Source organism: Malurus melanocephalus, unplaced genomic scaffold (genome assembly GCF_030028575.1).
Source record: "Malurus melanocephalus ecotype Western Australia unplaced genomic scaffold, MMel_1.1 scaffold_111, whole genome shotgun sequence".
In the NCBI taxonomy this organism is placed as follows: domain Eukaryota; kingdom Metazoa; phylum Chordata; class Aves; order Passeriformes; family Maluridae; genus Malurus; species Malurus melanocephalus.
In genome coordinates this window covers 1,226,875-1,241,435 of record NW_026623343.1, presented here as the reverse complement: position 1 = coordinate 1,241,435, position 14,561 = coordinate 1,226,875, and the positions used below count along the sequence as shown (strand labels likewise).

General features: G+C 41.2%; 1 protein-coding gene and 1 long non-coding RNA gene across 4 annotated transcripts in view; one reads left to right on the top strand and one right to left on the bottom strand.

The window, feature by feature from the left end:
* Window positions 1-2,587, bottom strand: part of MRPS9 (mitochondrial ribosomal protein S9) — a 34,499-nt gene extending 31,912 nt beyond the window's left edge. Inside the window, exon 1 of the mRNA XM_057369467.1 lies at window positions 2,482-2,587. Within this exon, the coding sequence (XP_057225450.1) occupies window positions 2,482-2,571 (90 nt within the window). The 5' untranslated portion in view covers window positions 2,572-2,587. The remainder of the gene's footprint in view (window positions 1-2,481) is intronic.
* A 5-nt stretch (window positions 2,588-2,592) lies between these two features.
* LOC130575537 (uncharacterized) overlaps window positions 2,593-14,561 on the top strand; it is a 31,733-nt gene continuing 19,764 nt past the window's right edge. For all 3 annotated transcript variants that reach the window (XR_008965577.1, XR_008965576.1, XR_008965575.1), the window contains exons 1-2: window positions 2,593-2,693; window positions 3,907-4,017. This is a non-coding gene — a long non-coding RNA (uncharacterized LOC130575537). The remainder of the gene's footprint in view (window positions 2,694-3,906; window positions 4,018-14,561) is intronic.

The following is a 14,561-nucleotide window of genomic DNA, read 5'->3' as shown; positions in this document are numbered from 1 at the left end:
TGTATACTGGGGAAATCAAAGACAGCTCTAAATGTATCAATACATGGCAAAAGTCAGATGCATGTAACAGGGAACAGAATTCAGATCTGGACATTTTTAGACACAACTTTTCAAGTACTAACAGATTTTTCAATTGTTTCTAAGTTAACAACTGCCACAAAGGCTTCTCTTACATTTCAAGTATGTAGTTCTGAAAGAATGTCACCAAAGTACTATCATCTCTTTCTGATATCAGTACATATAACATCCAMAGTGATTTAGTTAAAGTACTCAACCCAATCAAATTAAATAGGATGTATCTGAACTCTTCTGCTGAGAACAGCTATTCAATCACATCACAGTGGCTGACAGTAACTAAGCTAGATCCTTTTTTCTTTATAAATTGCACTAAATCTCTGCCACTTGTTTACTGGAAGAATAGGAAACTACACCTGCTGCTCAGCTGGTACTAAGGGAACTAGAACTCTRAAGTTGCTCTCCCATTTCCTCTCTCAATGCAAGAAACTTTAAAATTAAGACACTGAACTTTCCCCCCCACTAAGACAGACAAGAAGTAATGAACTAAACAACTGCAAAGGATTTTTAGGACAAGCATCATTAAAAAATTTCTGAACAGTCAGGACAGGTAACTGCTCTGTAAGACATGCAAGTGTAAGAATTTGTTATAGCAGGTCAGAACATGGATACATCAACTTATTACCCTGTCCTCAATCATAGCCTGTATCAGAGGCACAAGCCCAAGACAAACAGGTAGTGATAATTTTCGCAGGGCACTTGCCTGGTTTCCAGCAATCTGCAGCTCAGACATATCGGTATCTTGTTTTTTATGGATCCTCAGTGGAATTTTCTTCCAAGTTTCTGAACCTGATTTTTGTATTCACGTAAATGCTTACTATCCTCAACATTCTCACCAAACAGTTCCACTACACYTAATGAAGAGTCTCTAAGGTTTCTGGGCCTGTGTTCCACTAGTTCCCTTCATACCCTTTGGTTCACAGACAGCTAGACAATTTGTATATAGCTACAGGCTTAGGTACTGATCCCATCTCTGGGGGTGAGAATAGACAAACCATCCCTCAAGGCCCCTTCCAGCCCTACCTTCCTCACTGACTCCTCCTTTGAGAACATTCCCTCATTTACACAACGAATTTCAGCTAAAACTCAAGCATGTGCCTTACCAGGAAAACCAAGTTACTGTCACAATCACACCTYTGATACAAGATAACTAAAGCAACTATTCCAACTGAGAAGGAAATAGAGTGTTAGAATATTTTCAGCCTTACTCTCTTTGTCATTCCTTGTATACTTTAAGTGAATGTACTCCTRACTACTGCATGAAGAACTACCCACATGGGCACCAAGGCCTCTATCCCTAATGGCTAAAGTTAATCTAGATGCAATCAATATAAACTTTAAATTGCTCCTCCCACTATCACCTTCCATTTCCTTACTGCCTCTTTCTTCTGTTACCCCATGGTTTGGGTTAGTTCAGTCACAAACAGTTCTTCAGCCCTTGTTATCCTAAATTACTCAGCAACTTGAAAGTTACTTGAAAGTTACCAGCAGCCTTTTCATTCACATGCTGGGCACTGATTAAATGTATATATACAGGTGTATCAAATACAACAGCACAAGCAATAGTGACAGCAGCGAAACTTTTTAAATAAATTGCAATCACCTGAACACCCCTACTTCCCAAAACAAAGCAATTCTGTTTAATCAGAAGGTAATTGTGGAGAACATTTCTCTCTCCACGGCCGGTACTCAAAGACTTGAGTCTTTGACCAGCAAGCTGGTCTAGTGGGATGAGCCACTGCCCATGGCAGGGGGCGTGGAACTAGATGGTCTTTAAGGTCCTTTCCAAACCCAAATCTTTCTGTGATTCCGAGATTCATGACCTACTCACCTGCTGACCGAACACCATGCACAGAAACACAGCACTGGCAGGGTTGGAAGAGACCTCCGGAGATCACCCAGTCCACCCCACTGCCAAGGCAAGGTCACCTAGAGCAGTGACACAGAGCGCGTCCAGGYGGGTTTGGAATGTCTCCAGGGAGGCCCCAGTCCCTGTCAACCTCAACGTAAAGAAGCTCTTCCTCATGTTGAGGTAGAACTGCTTGTGTTTTACTATATCATTCAAAATTATCAACACAAAACCTGCCATCGTTTGCACTGGCTTTTCTCTGTACACCACTCTGTTAATTCTAGGCTTAACCAAGCTTCCTCTACTTCACATCAAGGCAAACAAACGCAGCTCACGGAAGAGACGACTTGAACGCGGCGCCAGACTCCAACACTCCCCACCCAGCCCTGCCACAGCCCCGCCGGCCCAGGAGGGGGACAGCACCACACCGGTGCCTGCCAGGCACTGTTCCCGCCTTGGCAGGGCCATTCCCGGCGGGGCCATTCCCGGCGGGGCCATTCCCGGCGGGGCCATTCCCCCGGGACGCGCACCCCGGCCCGGCCCGGCCCGGCTCTCACCTGCGCGCGCGGCCCCGCGCCCCACCGGCGGCACAGCCGCAGCACGCGCCCCACGGCCGCCGCCATGACCGCGGCAATCCGCCCTCCCATTGGCGGGCGGGGCCGGGGGCGGGGCCGCGCCTGCGCGCTGCTCCCGCCGCTGAGCCCCCGGCTGCTGCTCGGTGTTCAACGGCGCCTCAGCATTCCTGAAATCCAGCCCCGTCGGGAAAGTGGTGGRTTATACCTGGGGTTACGGTCACGGTGGCCATCAGGTCAGCAGGAGACCCCTGGCGCCGCTTCCCACCTCCGAAGGACKGCGCTGAAAGCCGGACTCCTGTTTGAGTACGCAGCGCTGGGATSTGCAGCGTGTCTGGTGCAGCAGCACTGCTCGGGAGATTTGTAGCAAAAACTAGATTTCACCCTAGCCCTGGTTTGCTTGGGTTTTTTCCATGGAAAAAATCAAGGGATCGCATAATCGTGTTAGAAAAGACCTCTGAGATAATCGTGTCCAGTATGGAGCAAGCACCGCCATGTCCGTTAGACCATGGCCCTCAGTGCCACGTCCAGTCTTTCTTTAAACACCTCCAGGGACAGTGACTCCAACACCACCCTGGGCAGCCCACTCCAATGTCTAATCACCCTTTCTGTGAAGAAAGTCTTACTAATGTCCAGTGTAAACCTTAAGTTTACAGCTTAAGGTGCAGCTTAAGTTCATGTCCTCTTGTCCTGTCTCTGGTTGTCTGGGACAAGAGACTGATCCCCACCTGGCTGCAGCCTCCTTTCAGACAGCTCTAAGAGTCATAAGGTCACCCCGAGCTTCCTCCAGGCTAAACAGCCCCAGCCTCCTCAGCTGCCTCTCATAGGATGTGTGGTCCATACCTTTCACCAGCTCCATTGCCCTTCTCTGGGTGACATATTTTAAACACTCAGCAGTGATCTCTTGCTGAGGTGAGGCTGGTGTCAATCCTGTCATCTCCCAAGGTGATACTGATCTGGACGCTAAACCTTGTGAGTTTAAGTGTTCGTCATTTCTCTGAGTTACATAGGATATACCCTTACAGGTGATTGGATTTTTGTCAGTTGTTTTTTCTACCACAGGAAAAGTGGAAATTAGTTAAAAACTGAATTTTAAGAAGTTTTTCTTTACACTTATTGGACCCTTCTTTTTAATAGGAGTTACTGTTTGAGGGGATATTCTGGAAATTAATCTCTGCTTTTCCAGGTTTGTTTTTCTGTTAAGTTTTTCACAAGTGGCCCTTGCTTCCCCCCTTGCAGATGTAAGTATGATTTCCTCTCTGAGTTATAAAAGAGGTTATAAAAAACCTGGGCATTGACAAACGAAGTTATCCATGTGGGGAGGTCAGGGAGAAGCTGCCGGGAAAGTTGCATTTATTCTTGGAGTTGCCGGCTATAAAAATTAAAACATCAACTGTTTCACTGACACAGATATGTGCAAATGATTGCCATGAACACTGCACTGAAGTAGAGCAGTGAAGTGTCTCTCTTGTTCACACCTGGCCAAGCAATGGGAACTGCAGCCACACTTTCATTCACAAGGTATGTTGGGATGGCATTTAGTTACCAGCTGTTTCTCTAAAAGAGAAAAAGGGGCTTGGCTTAGGGTCACAGTCCCACTGACCCACCTTCTGGAGCAGCCAGCAGAGCTGAAGGGGTGGAGAATGCCTGTGATGGGTACAGCCTCTTCATGGCCCATGGTGAATCRCATCTGCCATCTGTCGCCCCACTGCTTGGCTTTGTTCAGCTGCAGAGGAGCTCTTCAGTCCTCACTGTGCTGAGCAATTGTTACCTCTCACCCCTGTCAGCTTTACAGAAACAAAGCGCCGCTGGAGTGAACAGTTTTTATTCCCCACATATAATTAATCATCAATTAATCTTGAGGAACAGGCCACCTATAAAGGAGTGCATGAAGTTATTATTTGGGATGCTTTGAAGAAAATGTACTTCTGTGGTAGGCATGGCTAGCATGTTACAGAAAGATTCCTTGTAGTGCAAAGATTGCCACTTCTGCTTGAGTGGCAGGGGTCTGGGTTTGCCAGTTCAAAATCAGTTTCTAGCACAAACGAAGGTAGGATAAAAATGAGCAGAGGTTATTTACATTCTCAACCACCTGCACCCCATCCCTCTGTCAAAATTTGTTGAGACAGAGGTGGAGGGAAATGCAAGAAAACCGTGTTTAATCTACTTATCCCAAAATTAACTCCAAAAGGTTTCTCTTCCTGTCTCTGTGTTTAGTTGACAGACTGTAGATGCTTACCTAATCCATGCAAACTACCCCAGTGCTTTGCTAAGCCCTCTGAGGAACTTCAGTCATTTGTGTGGCAGGGATGTTCCTTTTGAGCCCAGCTGGGAAATGTTTAGCTGTGGGGACCTATTTGAATTGTGAGCCTGATTACCCATATTCTCATGTAACCTGCTGTTCATGCCCTGTGCAGTCACAGAACTGGGGACTGTTGCCTGCAGCACATTACCTGCTTTTGGTTTTAGACACAGAAAATGAGGGCTAAGCATATTATTTGGGACAATTCAAAGCGTTGGAGTGCTGTCTTTGAGGATGGCCTGACTTAAGGAAAAGGGTGCTTCTGTGTGCAGCTTGAGGTTTCTGAAGTGAAAAATCACTGAAAGCAAAATAAGGAAGCCAGACTGAGCCTGTCACATGCATGGGTATGGGTACAGCCTGAAGGGCACGTCTGTAGTATATGCAAATGCTTAAGCACAAACCTAAGGCTGAGCTTCAGTCCAAAGTTGCTCATTGCTTATGTTACCAGCCTACATGCAGACAGTCCTGAAGTGAGATTTGGGGTGTTCTTTTGTATTCAGAGATGGGATTTGTAGATAGCATGAGTTCAGATTACTGGTGTTGGTAGTGTGAAAACCAGTTGCTTGAGAAACAGGTATGTCGGTGGCAGTGATGGAGATGTGTGCATGCTCTCCAGCTCACTGCCCTAGAGATGCAGTCAGAACAATGGCATGGCTCTGGGTCAGCCCAAAAGTCCATTGAGCCTGACGGCTTCATTTTACAGAATGACAGAATATATTGTGTTGGAAGGGACCCATCAGTTCACTGAGTACAACTCCTGGTCCTGCAGACCATCTCCAAGACTCACAACCTTGCCTTAGAGCACTGTCCAAACACTTCTTGAACTATGTCAGGCTTGGTGCTGTAACCACTTCCATGTGGAGCCTGTTCCAGTGCCCAGCTACCCTCTGGTGAAGAATATTTTCCTAATATCCAACCTAATCCTCCCCTGGCACAACTTCATCTCCTCTGATCTCGTCACTGGTTACCAAAGAGATGAGATCAGTGTCTGCCCCTCATCCTGCCCTCAYGAGGAGGTGGTAGACTGTGTTGAGGTATAAAGGTGGAGCAGACATACAGAGAAAAAGTCTTCCTARTTGGTAATGAGCTGAAGAGTGTATTTTAGGATTAGATATGAAAGAAACTCATAGAGGAGAAGAGGTTCAGAACATGATGAAGGATGTAGCAGGATCTGCTGCCTTGCAACAGAGCAAACTAACCTGCAGCAGAGACGGAGGAATTCCACGTATCAGAACATAATGCAAATAGTTGTAGGAGAATTAAAACTTTGCAGGATACCCTAATCCAAATCCATTTCTAAATTTTCCCATTTTCCCTAAACAGAACTAAAGAAGCAGATTTGTTTTGGAATTCTGAACTAAAGTTATTCTTTTTTATAAAGAATAATAAGAATAATGTTTTGTGTTCTCTTCTGTGCCTTTCTTCCTTAAGCTGTAAGTACTTTTGCTGAAATTCTGGGCCAGATGTGCCATAAGGGACGGTAATCACCAGTGCTCATCCAGGGGCTGACTGGGTAACAAAATCTGAGGATGTTACAGTATCTGCATGCAAAGAGCATTTCTCAGAGGTTATCCATGAGCACTTTCTGGATTTTCTTCAGATTCAGGGAAGTTTAGGAACACCTAAGTCTAGTGTTGAGCAAAAAAATGGAGGTTTTGGCTAGGGAGAACACTGGAGAAGAGTGGCTTGACAGAAAGCTTTGTGCTTCAGAAGCTGATTAGTATGTGTTGGAAAAAACCCAAAATGCATGCTAAAAATGCTGACAATTCAGCAGTATTTTAACTCTGTTCCAGTTAAGTAATTTCCAGATATTTTATGACATGTGTGTGCTTTTTGACACAGAAATTGTTTTGCATTGATCTTTACTATTGAAAGGCTTGAGGCTGATATATCCAAAAGTCATGCTTTCTTTAGTGCAAACACATAAATTCTATTTTAAAAGGCTGATAATAACAACAACAATTTCATTGCTCCTACTTTTCTCCAAATGTGGAATGAGCTCACTTCATTATATAGACTGCATACGCCAGCTACCTAAGGGTTGTCAATTATGTTACACTGTAAAAGGCACAGCACTTAGGGGGCTGTCTGTSAAGCCTTTCATGAGAGAGATTTCAAGAATCTTTATTCCAACATTATCAARTATAAAAACAAAGCAAATTTACATGACAACACCATATACAAAGGCATCATATTTCATTTTATAGTGGAAGTGGTTTGGAATGAGCATAGAATTAGTAAACRTAAATCAAAAGTAGCCAGAGATCTTGATTTGTAAAGCAGTGTCCCCTGTTTTGTTCCTTACCACAGCTTTCCTTCTCCATGAAAGAAGGTGTTACCCAGATTTTCACTGTGCTTTGCATCACAGCCTCGCATCTGTTTTGTCTTTTCTTTGTGGTCTGAGGGTTGCTGGTTGGTTCCCCCCCTCCCCCACACCCCCACAGTTTATGGGTATCATTGAGCACTAGAAGGCATTTTGGGGAACATTCTTGCCTGCAGTATTATGTTCCAACTCTGCCATAATTTATGTGCTTGGGTAGACCCCACTGAATTTGCAAACAGTTTCCAGAAAGAAAGAGAACTTATATGGATGTAATTTGGAGGCATCTGAAGATAGTTTTATCCCACATGAATGCCAGAGTCAGCCCAAAGAGATCTAAATGCAGTGTCGAGGCCTATTTTTAGTTGGCAAGTGCTTTTAGACTATGTAATGTGTCTTTGTCATTTGTCTACCATACACTTTGCCTCCATATGTTTATCACTGTTGCTATTGCTGATTCAGTATTTCAATAATAGAATCATTTGGAGCTGTTCTTTAGACTAGAGTTTGCATCAGACTTTTTTGTCTCAGTATGATTAGACTAATGTCATTGCTGATCCTAGCAGCATCTTTGAGTCAGAGCTGACATTACATCCRGAAGCTGTGCCTGTGCTTCCAAATAAAAGAGGCCTAAGGACTGGCCTAGAGACAAAGTGACCTCACTCATGTCACATCAACATTGATAGGGCTTCCTTCCCTTTACAGCACAGCTGCTTGGAAGACCCCAAAATAGAACCAGAAATACAAATAATCTTCTTCATCCAGACTCAGAGCAGTAGTAGTTTTATCCCTTGATCACACAGAGGGAAATATATTGCTATTTCCATTACTGAACCTGTTCAGATTTATAAACTTTTCATTATTGATTCTTTTAAGGGCTGGATATAAGCATATATTCAGAATAAGTAGGTGAAAAAATAGTAGTTTTTCAGATTGTATGTGCTTCTCAAGATTAATTTGTAGGAAGGGAGTCCTGTCCCCCTCACCAGATAACCAGAAAATACATCTCAGAGCACGTCCTTCTGGGATAACATGAGGAATTGGCCATTCTACAGTTTATGGATGCTGCTGGAGGTTGTGAACTCCATCTGTATCTTTGTGAGACTGCAAGGTCTCTTTTGTTTTGAAGACTAGCATGTGTCTTCCAGTGGCTTCACATCTTTCCTGCTGGATTAAAATTCATGCAGGGTGCATGATGATCAGTGACCAAACACTGTCCCATGGAGTGCTGTGGTTCCCTACACTAAGTTAACCCTGCTGAGGAGACAAGGCTGTGGAAGATGTGGTCACCTTGACCACAAACTAGTCCTACAGAAGACTGCATTGACGTTCTGAGAACTGGATGGGAGCTGAAAAGTTTGAGAATAGAAGTGGTCCTTTCAGGGTCTTTGGAGTTCTGGAAATGGCAGATYCAGAACCTTGCACTTTCCCATGCTTCTTAGAGATGTTCTAAAGAGGACCAAGTGGTTTTTCAGAACTAAATTTCTTCTCCCCTCAAAATGAAACTAATGAGCAAAATACCATCCAATTCAGAGCTGAGAAGGAAGCTTTAGCTTTAATAGGCTTTGAACCAGACTCTGAAATAATGAAGAACAAGAAATTATGACTTAGGTGACTTCAGGTTTTAAAACAGCTGTAGCAGCAGAAGCTTCTGAGTCATCAGGGCTTCCACTGACAAATCTAAAGAAATACATACAGTACATCTTTACCATAAACAACAAGGAAAGAGCTTGACAAATTTTATCTGGAGTAAGGGGAAAAAAACCCACTAATCACTTCTCTTACTTTCTGTCCATTATATTCAAATAATGAAGAAAGTATTTTGCAGTTGTCTGCTGTAAAACTCTTTACAGAAACAAGCAAATCATGTCCCTGTATTGAATCTGTGTCAAGGCTATAAASTGTCCAGCAAACACACCTATCTAACATCTTGCAGATGTCATATCTGGATGTTCTGAGTAAAGAACTGATCATTCCTTTTGCCTTTTCTCTTGCTACAACAAGGCACTACCTACAGTCTGCGCTGTGGGTGCCAGTACTGAAAATCCAGTCAATGGGACACCTGGAAGTTGTTCTGCTGCACAAGTAAAGGTCTTAATCCACAAAAGTCTTGTGTGGGTATGGTTGGAGAGGGAGGTAAGCATGGAATGCTTCTTTAGTATTTACATATCAGTGCAAGAGCTAACCCAAATACAGAAATAGTACTCTGCTCTTTGAGAACTACGCTGCCAAAACTATTTAGAAAGTAGTTTTACCTACAGATGTTTTGTGCCTGCCAGGAGAACCTGTCAGACATTGACCCTTTGAGCCAAGTTCCARCTGTGGAATAATCCTGAAGAGAAGAGTAGGATGCACTAATCAACACTTTCTCTTCTCAACCTGACCTACAGGTGGGAAAGCAGTCCCTGTTTTGACATCTCTTGCTCTGCCATCTTCAACCATCAAAAAAAGCAYTTAAGAGGGTAAATGGTACAGTCTGGAGCTCACTCATGAAATAGCACATGCAATTTAGATTATTGTAAGTATCAGTAGAAACTGTCTGAATCATCACCTCCTTACATGTGAGAATCCAATACTGCATGTCAGCCTAAATCTGAACATCTGCAGCAAGCAACTGTATTTCTCATATTATGATAATTCTGTTTCTAAATGGGAGGTGAACAAGGGGAGAAAGTCTGCAGATTTTGAGGGAGGAAAGAGAAGGAAACTAACTTCTGTGATCACAGTCAAAAGATGACTGATTTACTTACTTATTGATGACATAAGTCACGCATAATTTATAATGTGCTGCCACAATCCAGCCGGACATGGTTGTCTGGCAGCATATTATCCTGAACCTTGTGGAGGTAAGTAGGCTCCAGCATATTTTAAAGATGCCAGACGTTTTGTCTCTTTGGCCAAGCCTTCCCAGTCATTTGTAAAGTTACTTGGAAAGGTCAATCTGTACTTATAGATACAATATGATTTAACYAGATTACATTATTTCAGTTTACTTAAAAAAGAAATCATTTTTTTTAAAGCAGAGAAAAGTGAATAAGCTTGTTAAACATCTCTTGGGAAAGGACTTCACTGTCCCCTGGGATATAACTGCTAGTTTTCCACTCTTCTGGATGCATAAAAAACAGTTTATGAAACTGGAATTTCAGTTAGAGTTTCTGTTGTAATATAGAGGTTCTGAGTTTTTTAAATGCAAGAAGCCTTCAGGAAAATGTCTTTTTTAAGAGTGAGGTTGTCAGTAAAAATGTGATACTATTCAAAATACAAATTACAGGTTCAAACACTAAAAATAAAAGGAGAGAGGAGWCAACTATATGTAACTCTTTTGTTACATGAAATTAAATGAGGAATTATTTGGTAAAGTATACTCAGGATAGTGCTCAGATCACATTTTAAACACCTTATTGGAGCCTGCAAATATTTGGTGTTGCAATGAGGAACAGACTTGGGGAAACAACATTTTTTTGTCTTTTTCTGTTTTAATTTTTCTGCAAATTATATGTAGTTTAATTATTACTTTAAATTGCTTATTTAAGTTTATTGAAAGAAGTTTTTGCTTTCTAATGGCATATGGTAGTTAAGTACCTTCTAATTATTTTGAAAAGGTTTGCAAACACACATTGGTCTTCAGATTTTTTTTTGTCAGATTAATGCAAATAGTTTCTGTACAAAATTGGAACAGTTTGAAATTCTTGAGAAAAATCAAATTTTTGTCTTCTCATGTTCATGCCAGAAAATAGATGATAAATATTTTGTTTCTTTACTCCAGTAGTCTAACAAATCCGGCAAAATGAATCAACATAACTGAATGAGTCTTCTCCTTTCAAATATTAGAGGACTTTCACAAATTCTCAAGTCTTCTCTGCAGTATTCAGTAAATATCTCAGTTAAGATTTAATTCTAGATTATGTGTGTTTTAGCTGATAAAATACAYAGAACAGCTTATCCCTATCACTGAGTAGTGGCAGTGCTGTTACTGGTCAGGAACATGGTGTTCAGAAAAATGTAAAATTTAGGAGTCTTCAGAAGTTAAGGTCAGTGAAGCAAATTAATAGGAGTGTAAAATGGAAGATTATAAGTAAATTGAATGCAAATAGCCCTGCCTTTTTTGAACCTGGAAATATTTGCAAAAATGGGCGGATTCCAGTCTCTTCAAATTCGTTTTAGAACTGACCCAAGGCCTGGATTCTGCTGCCATATTTCTTTAAAGAACTTCTTAGCTGGTGAACAAAGGTATTGCCATTCATGGCACACTATTCAGTGCCATGCACTGCCAGAAGGAATTTCAAAACCAGGTCCTAAGAATTGCCATGATCAGTTAATGGAACTTTTTCAGGCCAGGAGCTTTTCACTTGAGGTAGAAGATGGCTGATTTGGGACCATCCTCAGGAGCCCGGGAGATTGACCTTTTCSCCGTGTGTGGGGCCTGCCTTGCCAGCAGAGAGTCCTCAGGTGCTTTGTCAGGATGGAAAGCACACTAGTGATTAAACATTAAAYCCTGCTTACCCTTTGTGGGTTCTGGCCAATAAATAGCTGATTTGCAATATAAAGTTATGTACATSTAACTTGCATCCTTTTTAAACCCTGCTGAAGATGTCTGAACAAGCTGACCCAAAAGAGGAGCAGGGAAATATCTTCCTTTTACTTAAAAATATGCTCCTAACACCAAAAKATATAGTGTTTATGCTAAAACAAGATCATATCCATAAATAAAAGAAAATAGTTTTAAAAGTAATTMATATTCTCTCTTTTGCACCTTTTCTCTGTTTGCTTTATAATTTGTAGCAGATGGAAGCCAAATGTTTTCAAAGATTCAAAACTAATTTTATAATAAGATGGTTCAGCTTTTCAAAATAACTTCTCCTTAGAATGCCAGTTATCCTTTTGATTTTAATCTATAAAAATATTACTGTTGGAATATGRTAATATTTTTACTCCAAGTGAATCTACATTCTTGAGCCTTCTTTGATAATCCATGTCTGAAGATTCTTCCTTTTCATACAACTGTCTCATTGTTTTACTTGTCTTCAGAAAAATCTAGAAACCTTTGCACCATAGCAATATTCTCACTGTCTGCTAACAAGCTGTTACAGTTCTAYTTGTGGTAGATTTTTCTTGATTTAGAGCAAAATCTGTTTTTTAAAGTTTGTTTTATTGCATGGGCATATCTAGTACACTGTGAGTAATTCTAACACAAACCAGTAAGGAATTCAGTCTTTTTTCTTAGTTCAGATTTAAAGAATTTCTAAGTCAATATTTAAAGAAATGGAAGTGAAGATATGGAAAGAAAATAAACAGAACTGTGTAAAGTAGAACAGAGAAGGACATTGACAAAATATACTTTCTCTTAAGTGACAATTCCAAAAATGCATTTAGGAATAAAAATAAATGAATGATGATGGTGGGACAGAAGCCTGTGGCAGAAAGGTAGCTGTAGTTTGTGTCCAAAACACCTAAATAAACAAGGCTGAGAATAAAAGCTCTTATTCTTAAATGCACAGGAAAAAAATTGTTAAATACATCCTTAGGTTGCTAAACCAAGGATTCAAAGCATCTAATATAAAAAGTACAAAACACAGATGAATTGTTTTTAATTAAAAAATGCAACTCAACATTTCAAGTGACAAGATTATCTTCAAATCTCTAAGTATGACCTATCCTGATCTTTCCTCAAGTAAATGTCKAGAAAAACTTCTAAAGAAACCCCAGAAGAATAAGTATATTCACATAGTGGATTTCTGGGATAACTTATATAGCAAGTAGACTACCACTGCAGAGAAAGCATCTTTTTTGGAAAGCATTTAATACATCACTATTGCTGGGAGTAGTCCTGGTATATCAGTGCCATTGTAACAGAGACAGGTCCTACCTCATAAAGATAAGTGAGGAGAAAGTCAGACAAGATGAAAAAATTTCTCTATAGGTAGAAGACTTGTTTGAGAATTTTTTATGCATATAATGTCTGAAAGAAAAGGTCACAAACTAGCCTGTTAGGATGATTTTWGAAATTTCTCCAGGAATTTTTCTAAAAATCAAATTTTCAGTTTTTGAATGGTTGCTATAATGGAGGAATAGTCTATAGCAAGTAGTTTTGAAGCAAAGAAATGCTTTATTTTACTTTAGCAGCAGAGAAAATGGCTAATGTTCATGTAATTCCATGTCAAAAGTAAAAAAAGTGTGCAGAGCTAGGAAGCAGAAGATGCTACTATTAAKTTGCGAAGAAAGGCACATCATGTGTACTTTGCACTTCACATTTTATGATGCCAGAAGTTAAATGCATAATATAAAATTTGCAGGAGCTGAACTATATGATAATTATGATAATTGGGGACATTTCTCTCCAGGGAGTGAGCTCTAATAGTTAAGGAGTGACTTAATGTTAAAATGAAAATCTCACCATGCATTGATTAATTAAATAACAGGTATCCAGAAGGTTTATTGCAGAGTAGGAAGGGACATGATTTGTTCTTTCTATGGGCCACAGTATGCATTTATTAAAAACCATATCTCTGTTTACTGGAAATTAAGACTGCAACAGGACATACCCATTCATCWGAAAATTACAACACCTGGAAATGAACACCTAGGTGGGAAGATGTACAACCCTTTCCATTTTTATATTGCCTATAAGAGCAGCAAACCTGTGCTCTGTGGTACTTCCATTTCCAATTCTGATAGCCATGAAAAGYAATACTTGCCTCATTTTCATCAACAAATGTTACTCAGGCTAACAGCAGCCCACATGGACAAGCTGTTCCTCTCCAGAGGTGTATCAGAGAGTGCCCTGGAGTTCTGATGGTGAATGAAGTGGTCCAGTTCATCAGTACTCTCCCAGTGTCTCCAAACCTTTGGAGAATGCCTCACATCTGRTCCTGAATTTGTGAAGAGGGCAAGTATGTCTTCAGCTGACAAGTGCTTAAACTATGTTTGGTGGTAAGCAGAGCATCCTGGGGCCCTGTTCTGGCACTATGGTCAGCTGTCACAGAGTACTTGCAACTGCATTAGTAAAGTCTTAGCCTTCAGTGAAGGGCATCCACAACCACATCACCTGCTGGAAGTGGTGCCAGGATTGGCACCCTTGAAAACAAAGTGTTTGAGCTATGGTTGGCAAAGTCCCATGTGGCACAGACCAAAGCTGTGCCTGTAACTGTTCCAACTATTCTTAACTATTCTAACCGTAATTTTACAGTCAGAATGAGCTGATGGACTTCCCCTACCCCAGAACTTTGTCTGACACTGTTTAACTTAGCAGGATATAACCCCAGAGATCGGATCAGTAAGTGAGTCTCCAGAAACTTGTAGACATAAGCTAAGGAGTCTGATTTCTACGCCCTAGCTTCTGGACATTTGGGAGAAAACCTCTACCGATTTCAGGATTCATGATGACACTGTGCTCCCTGTTCACAGATATTACCTCTGCTTGGAGATGTCCACATGTGGCAGGCT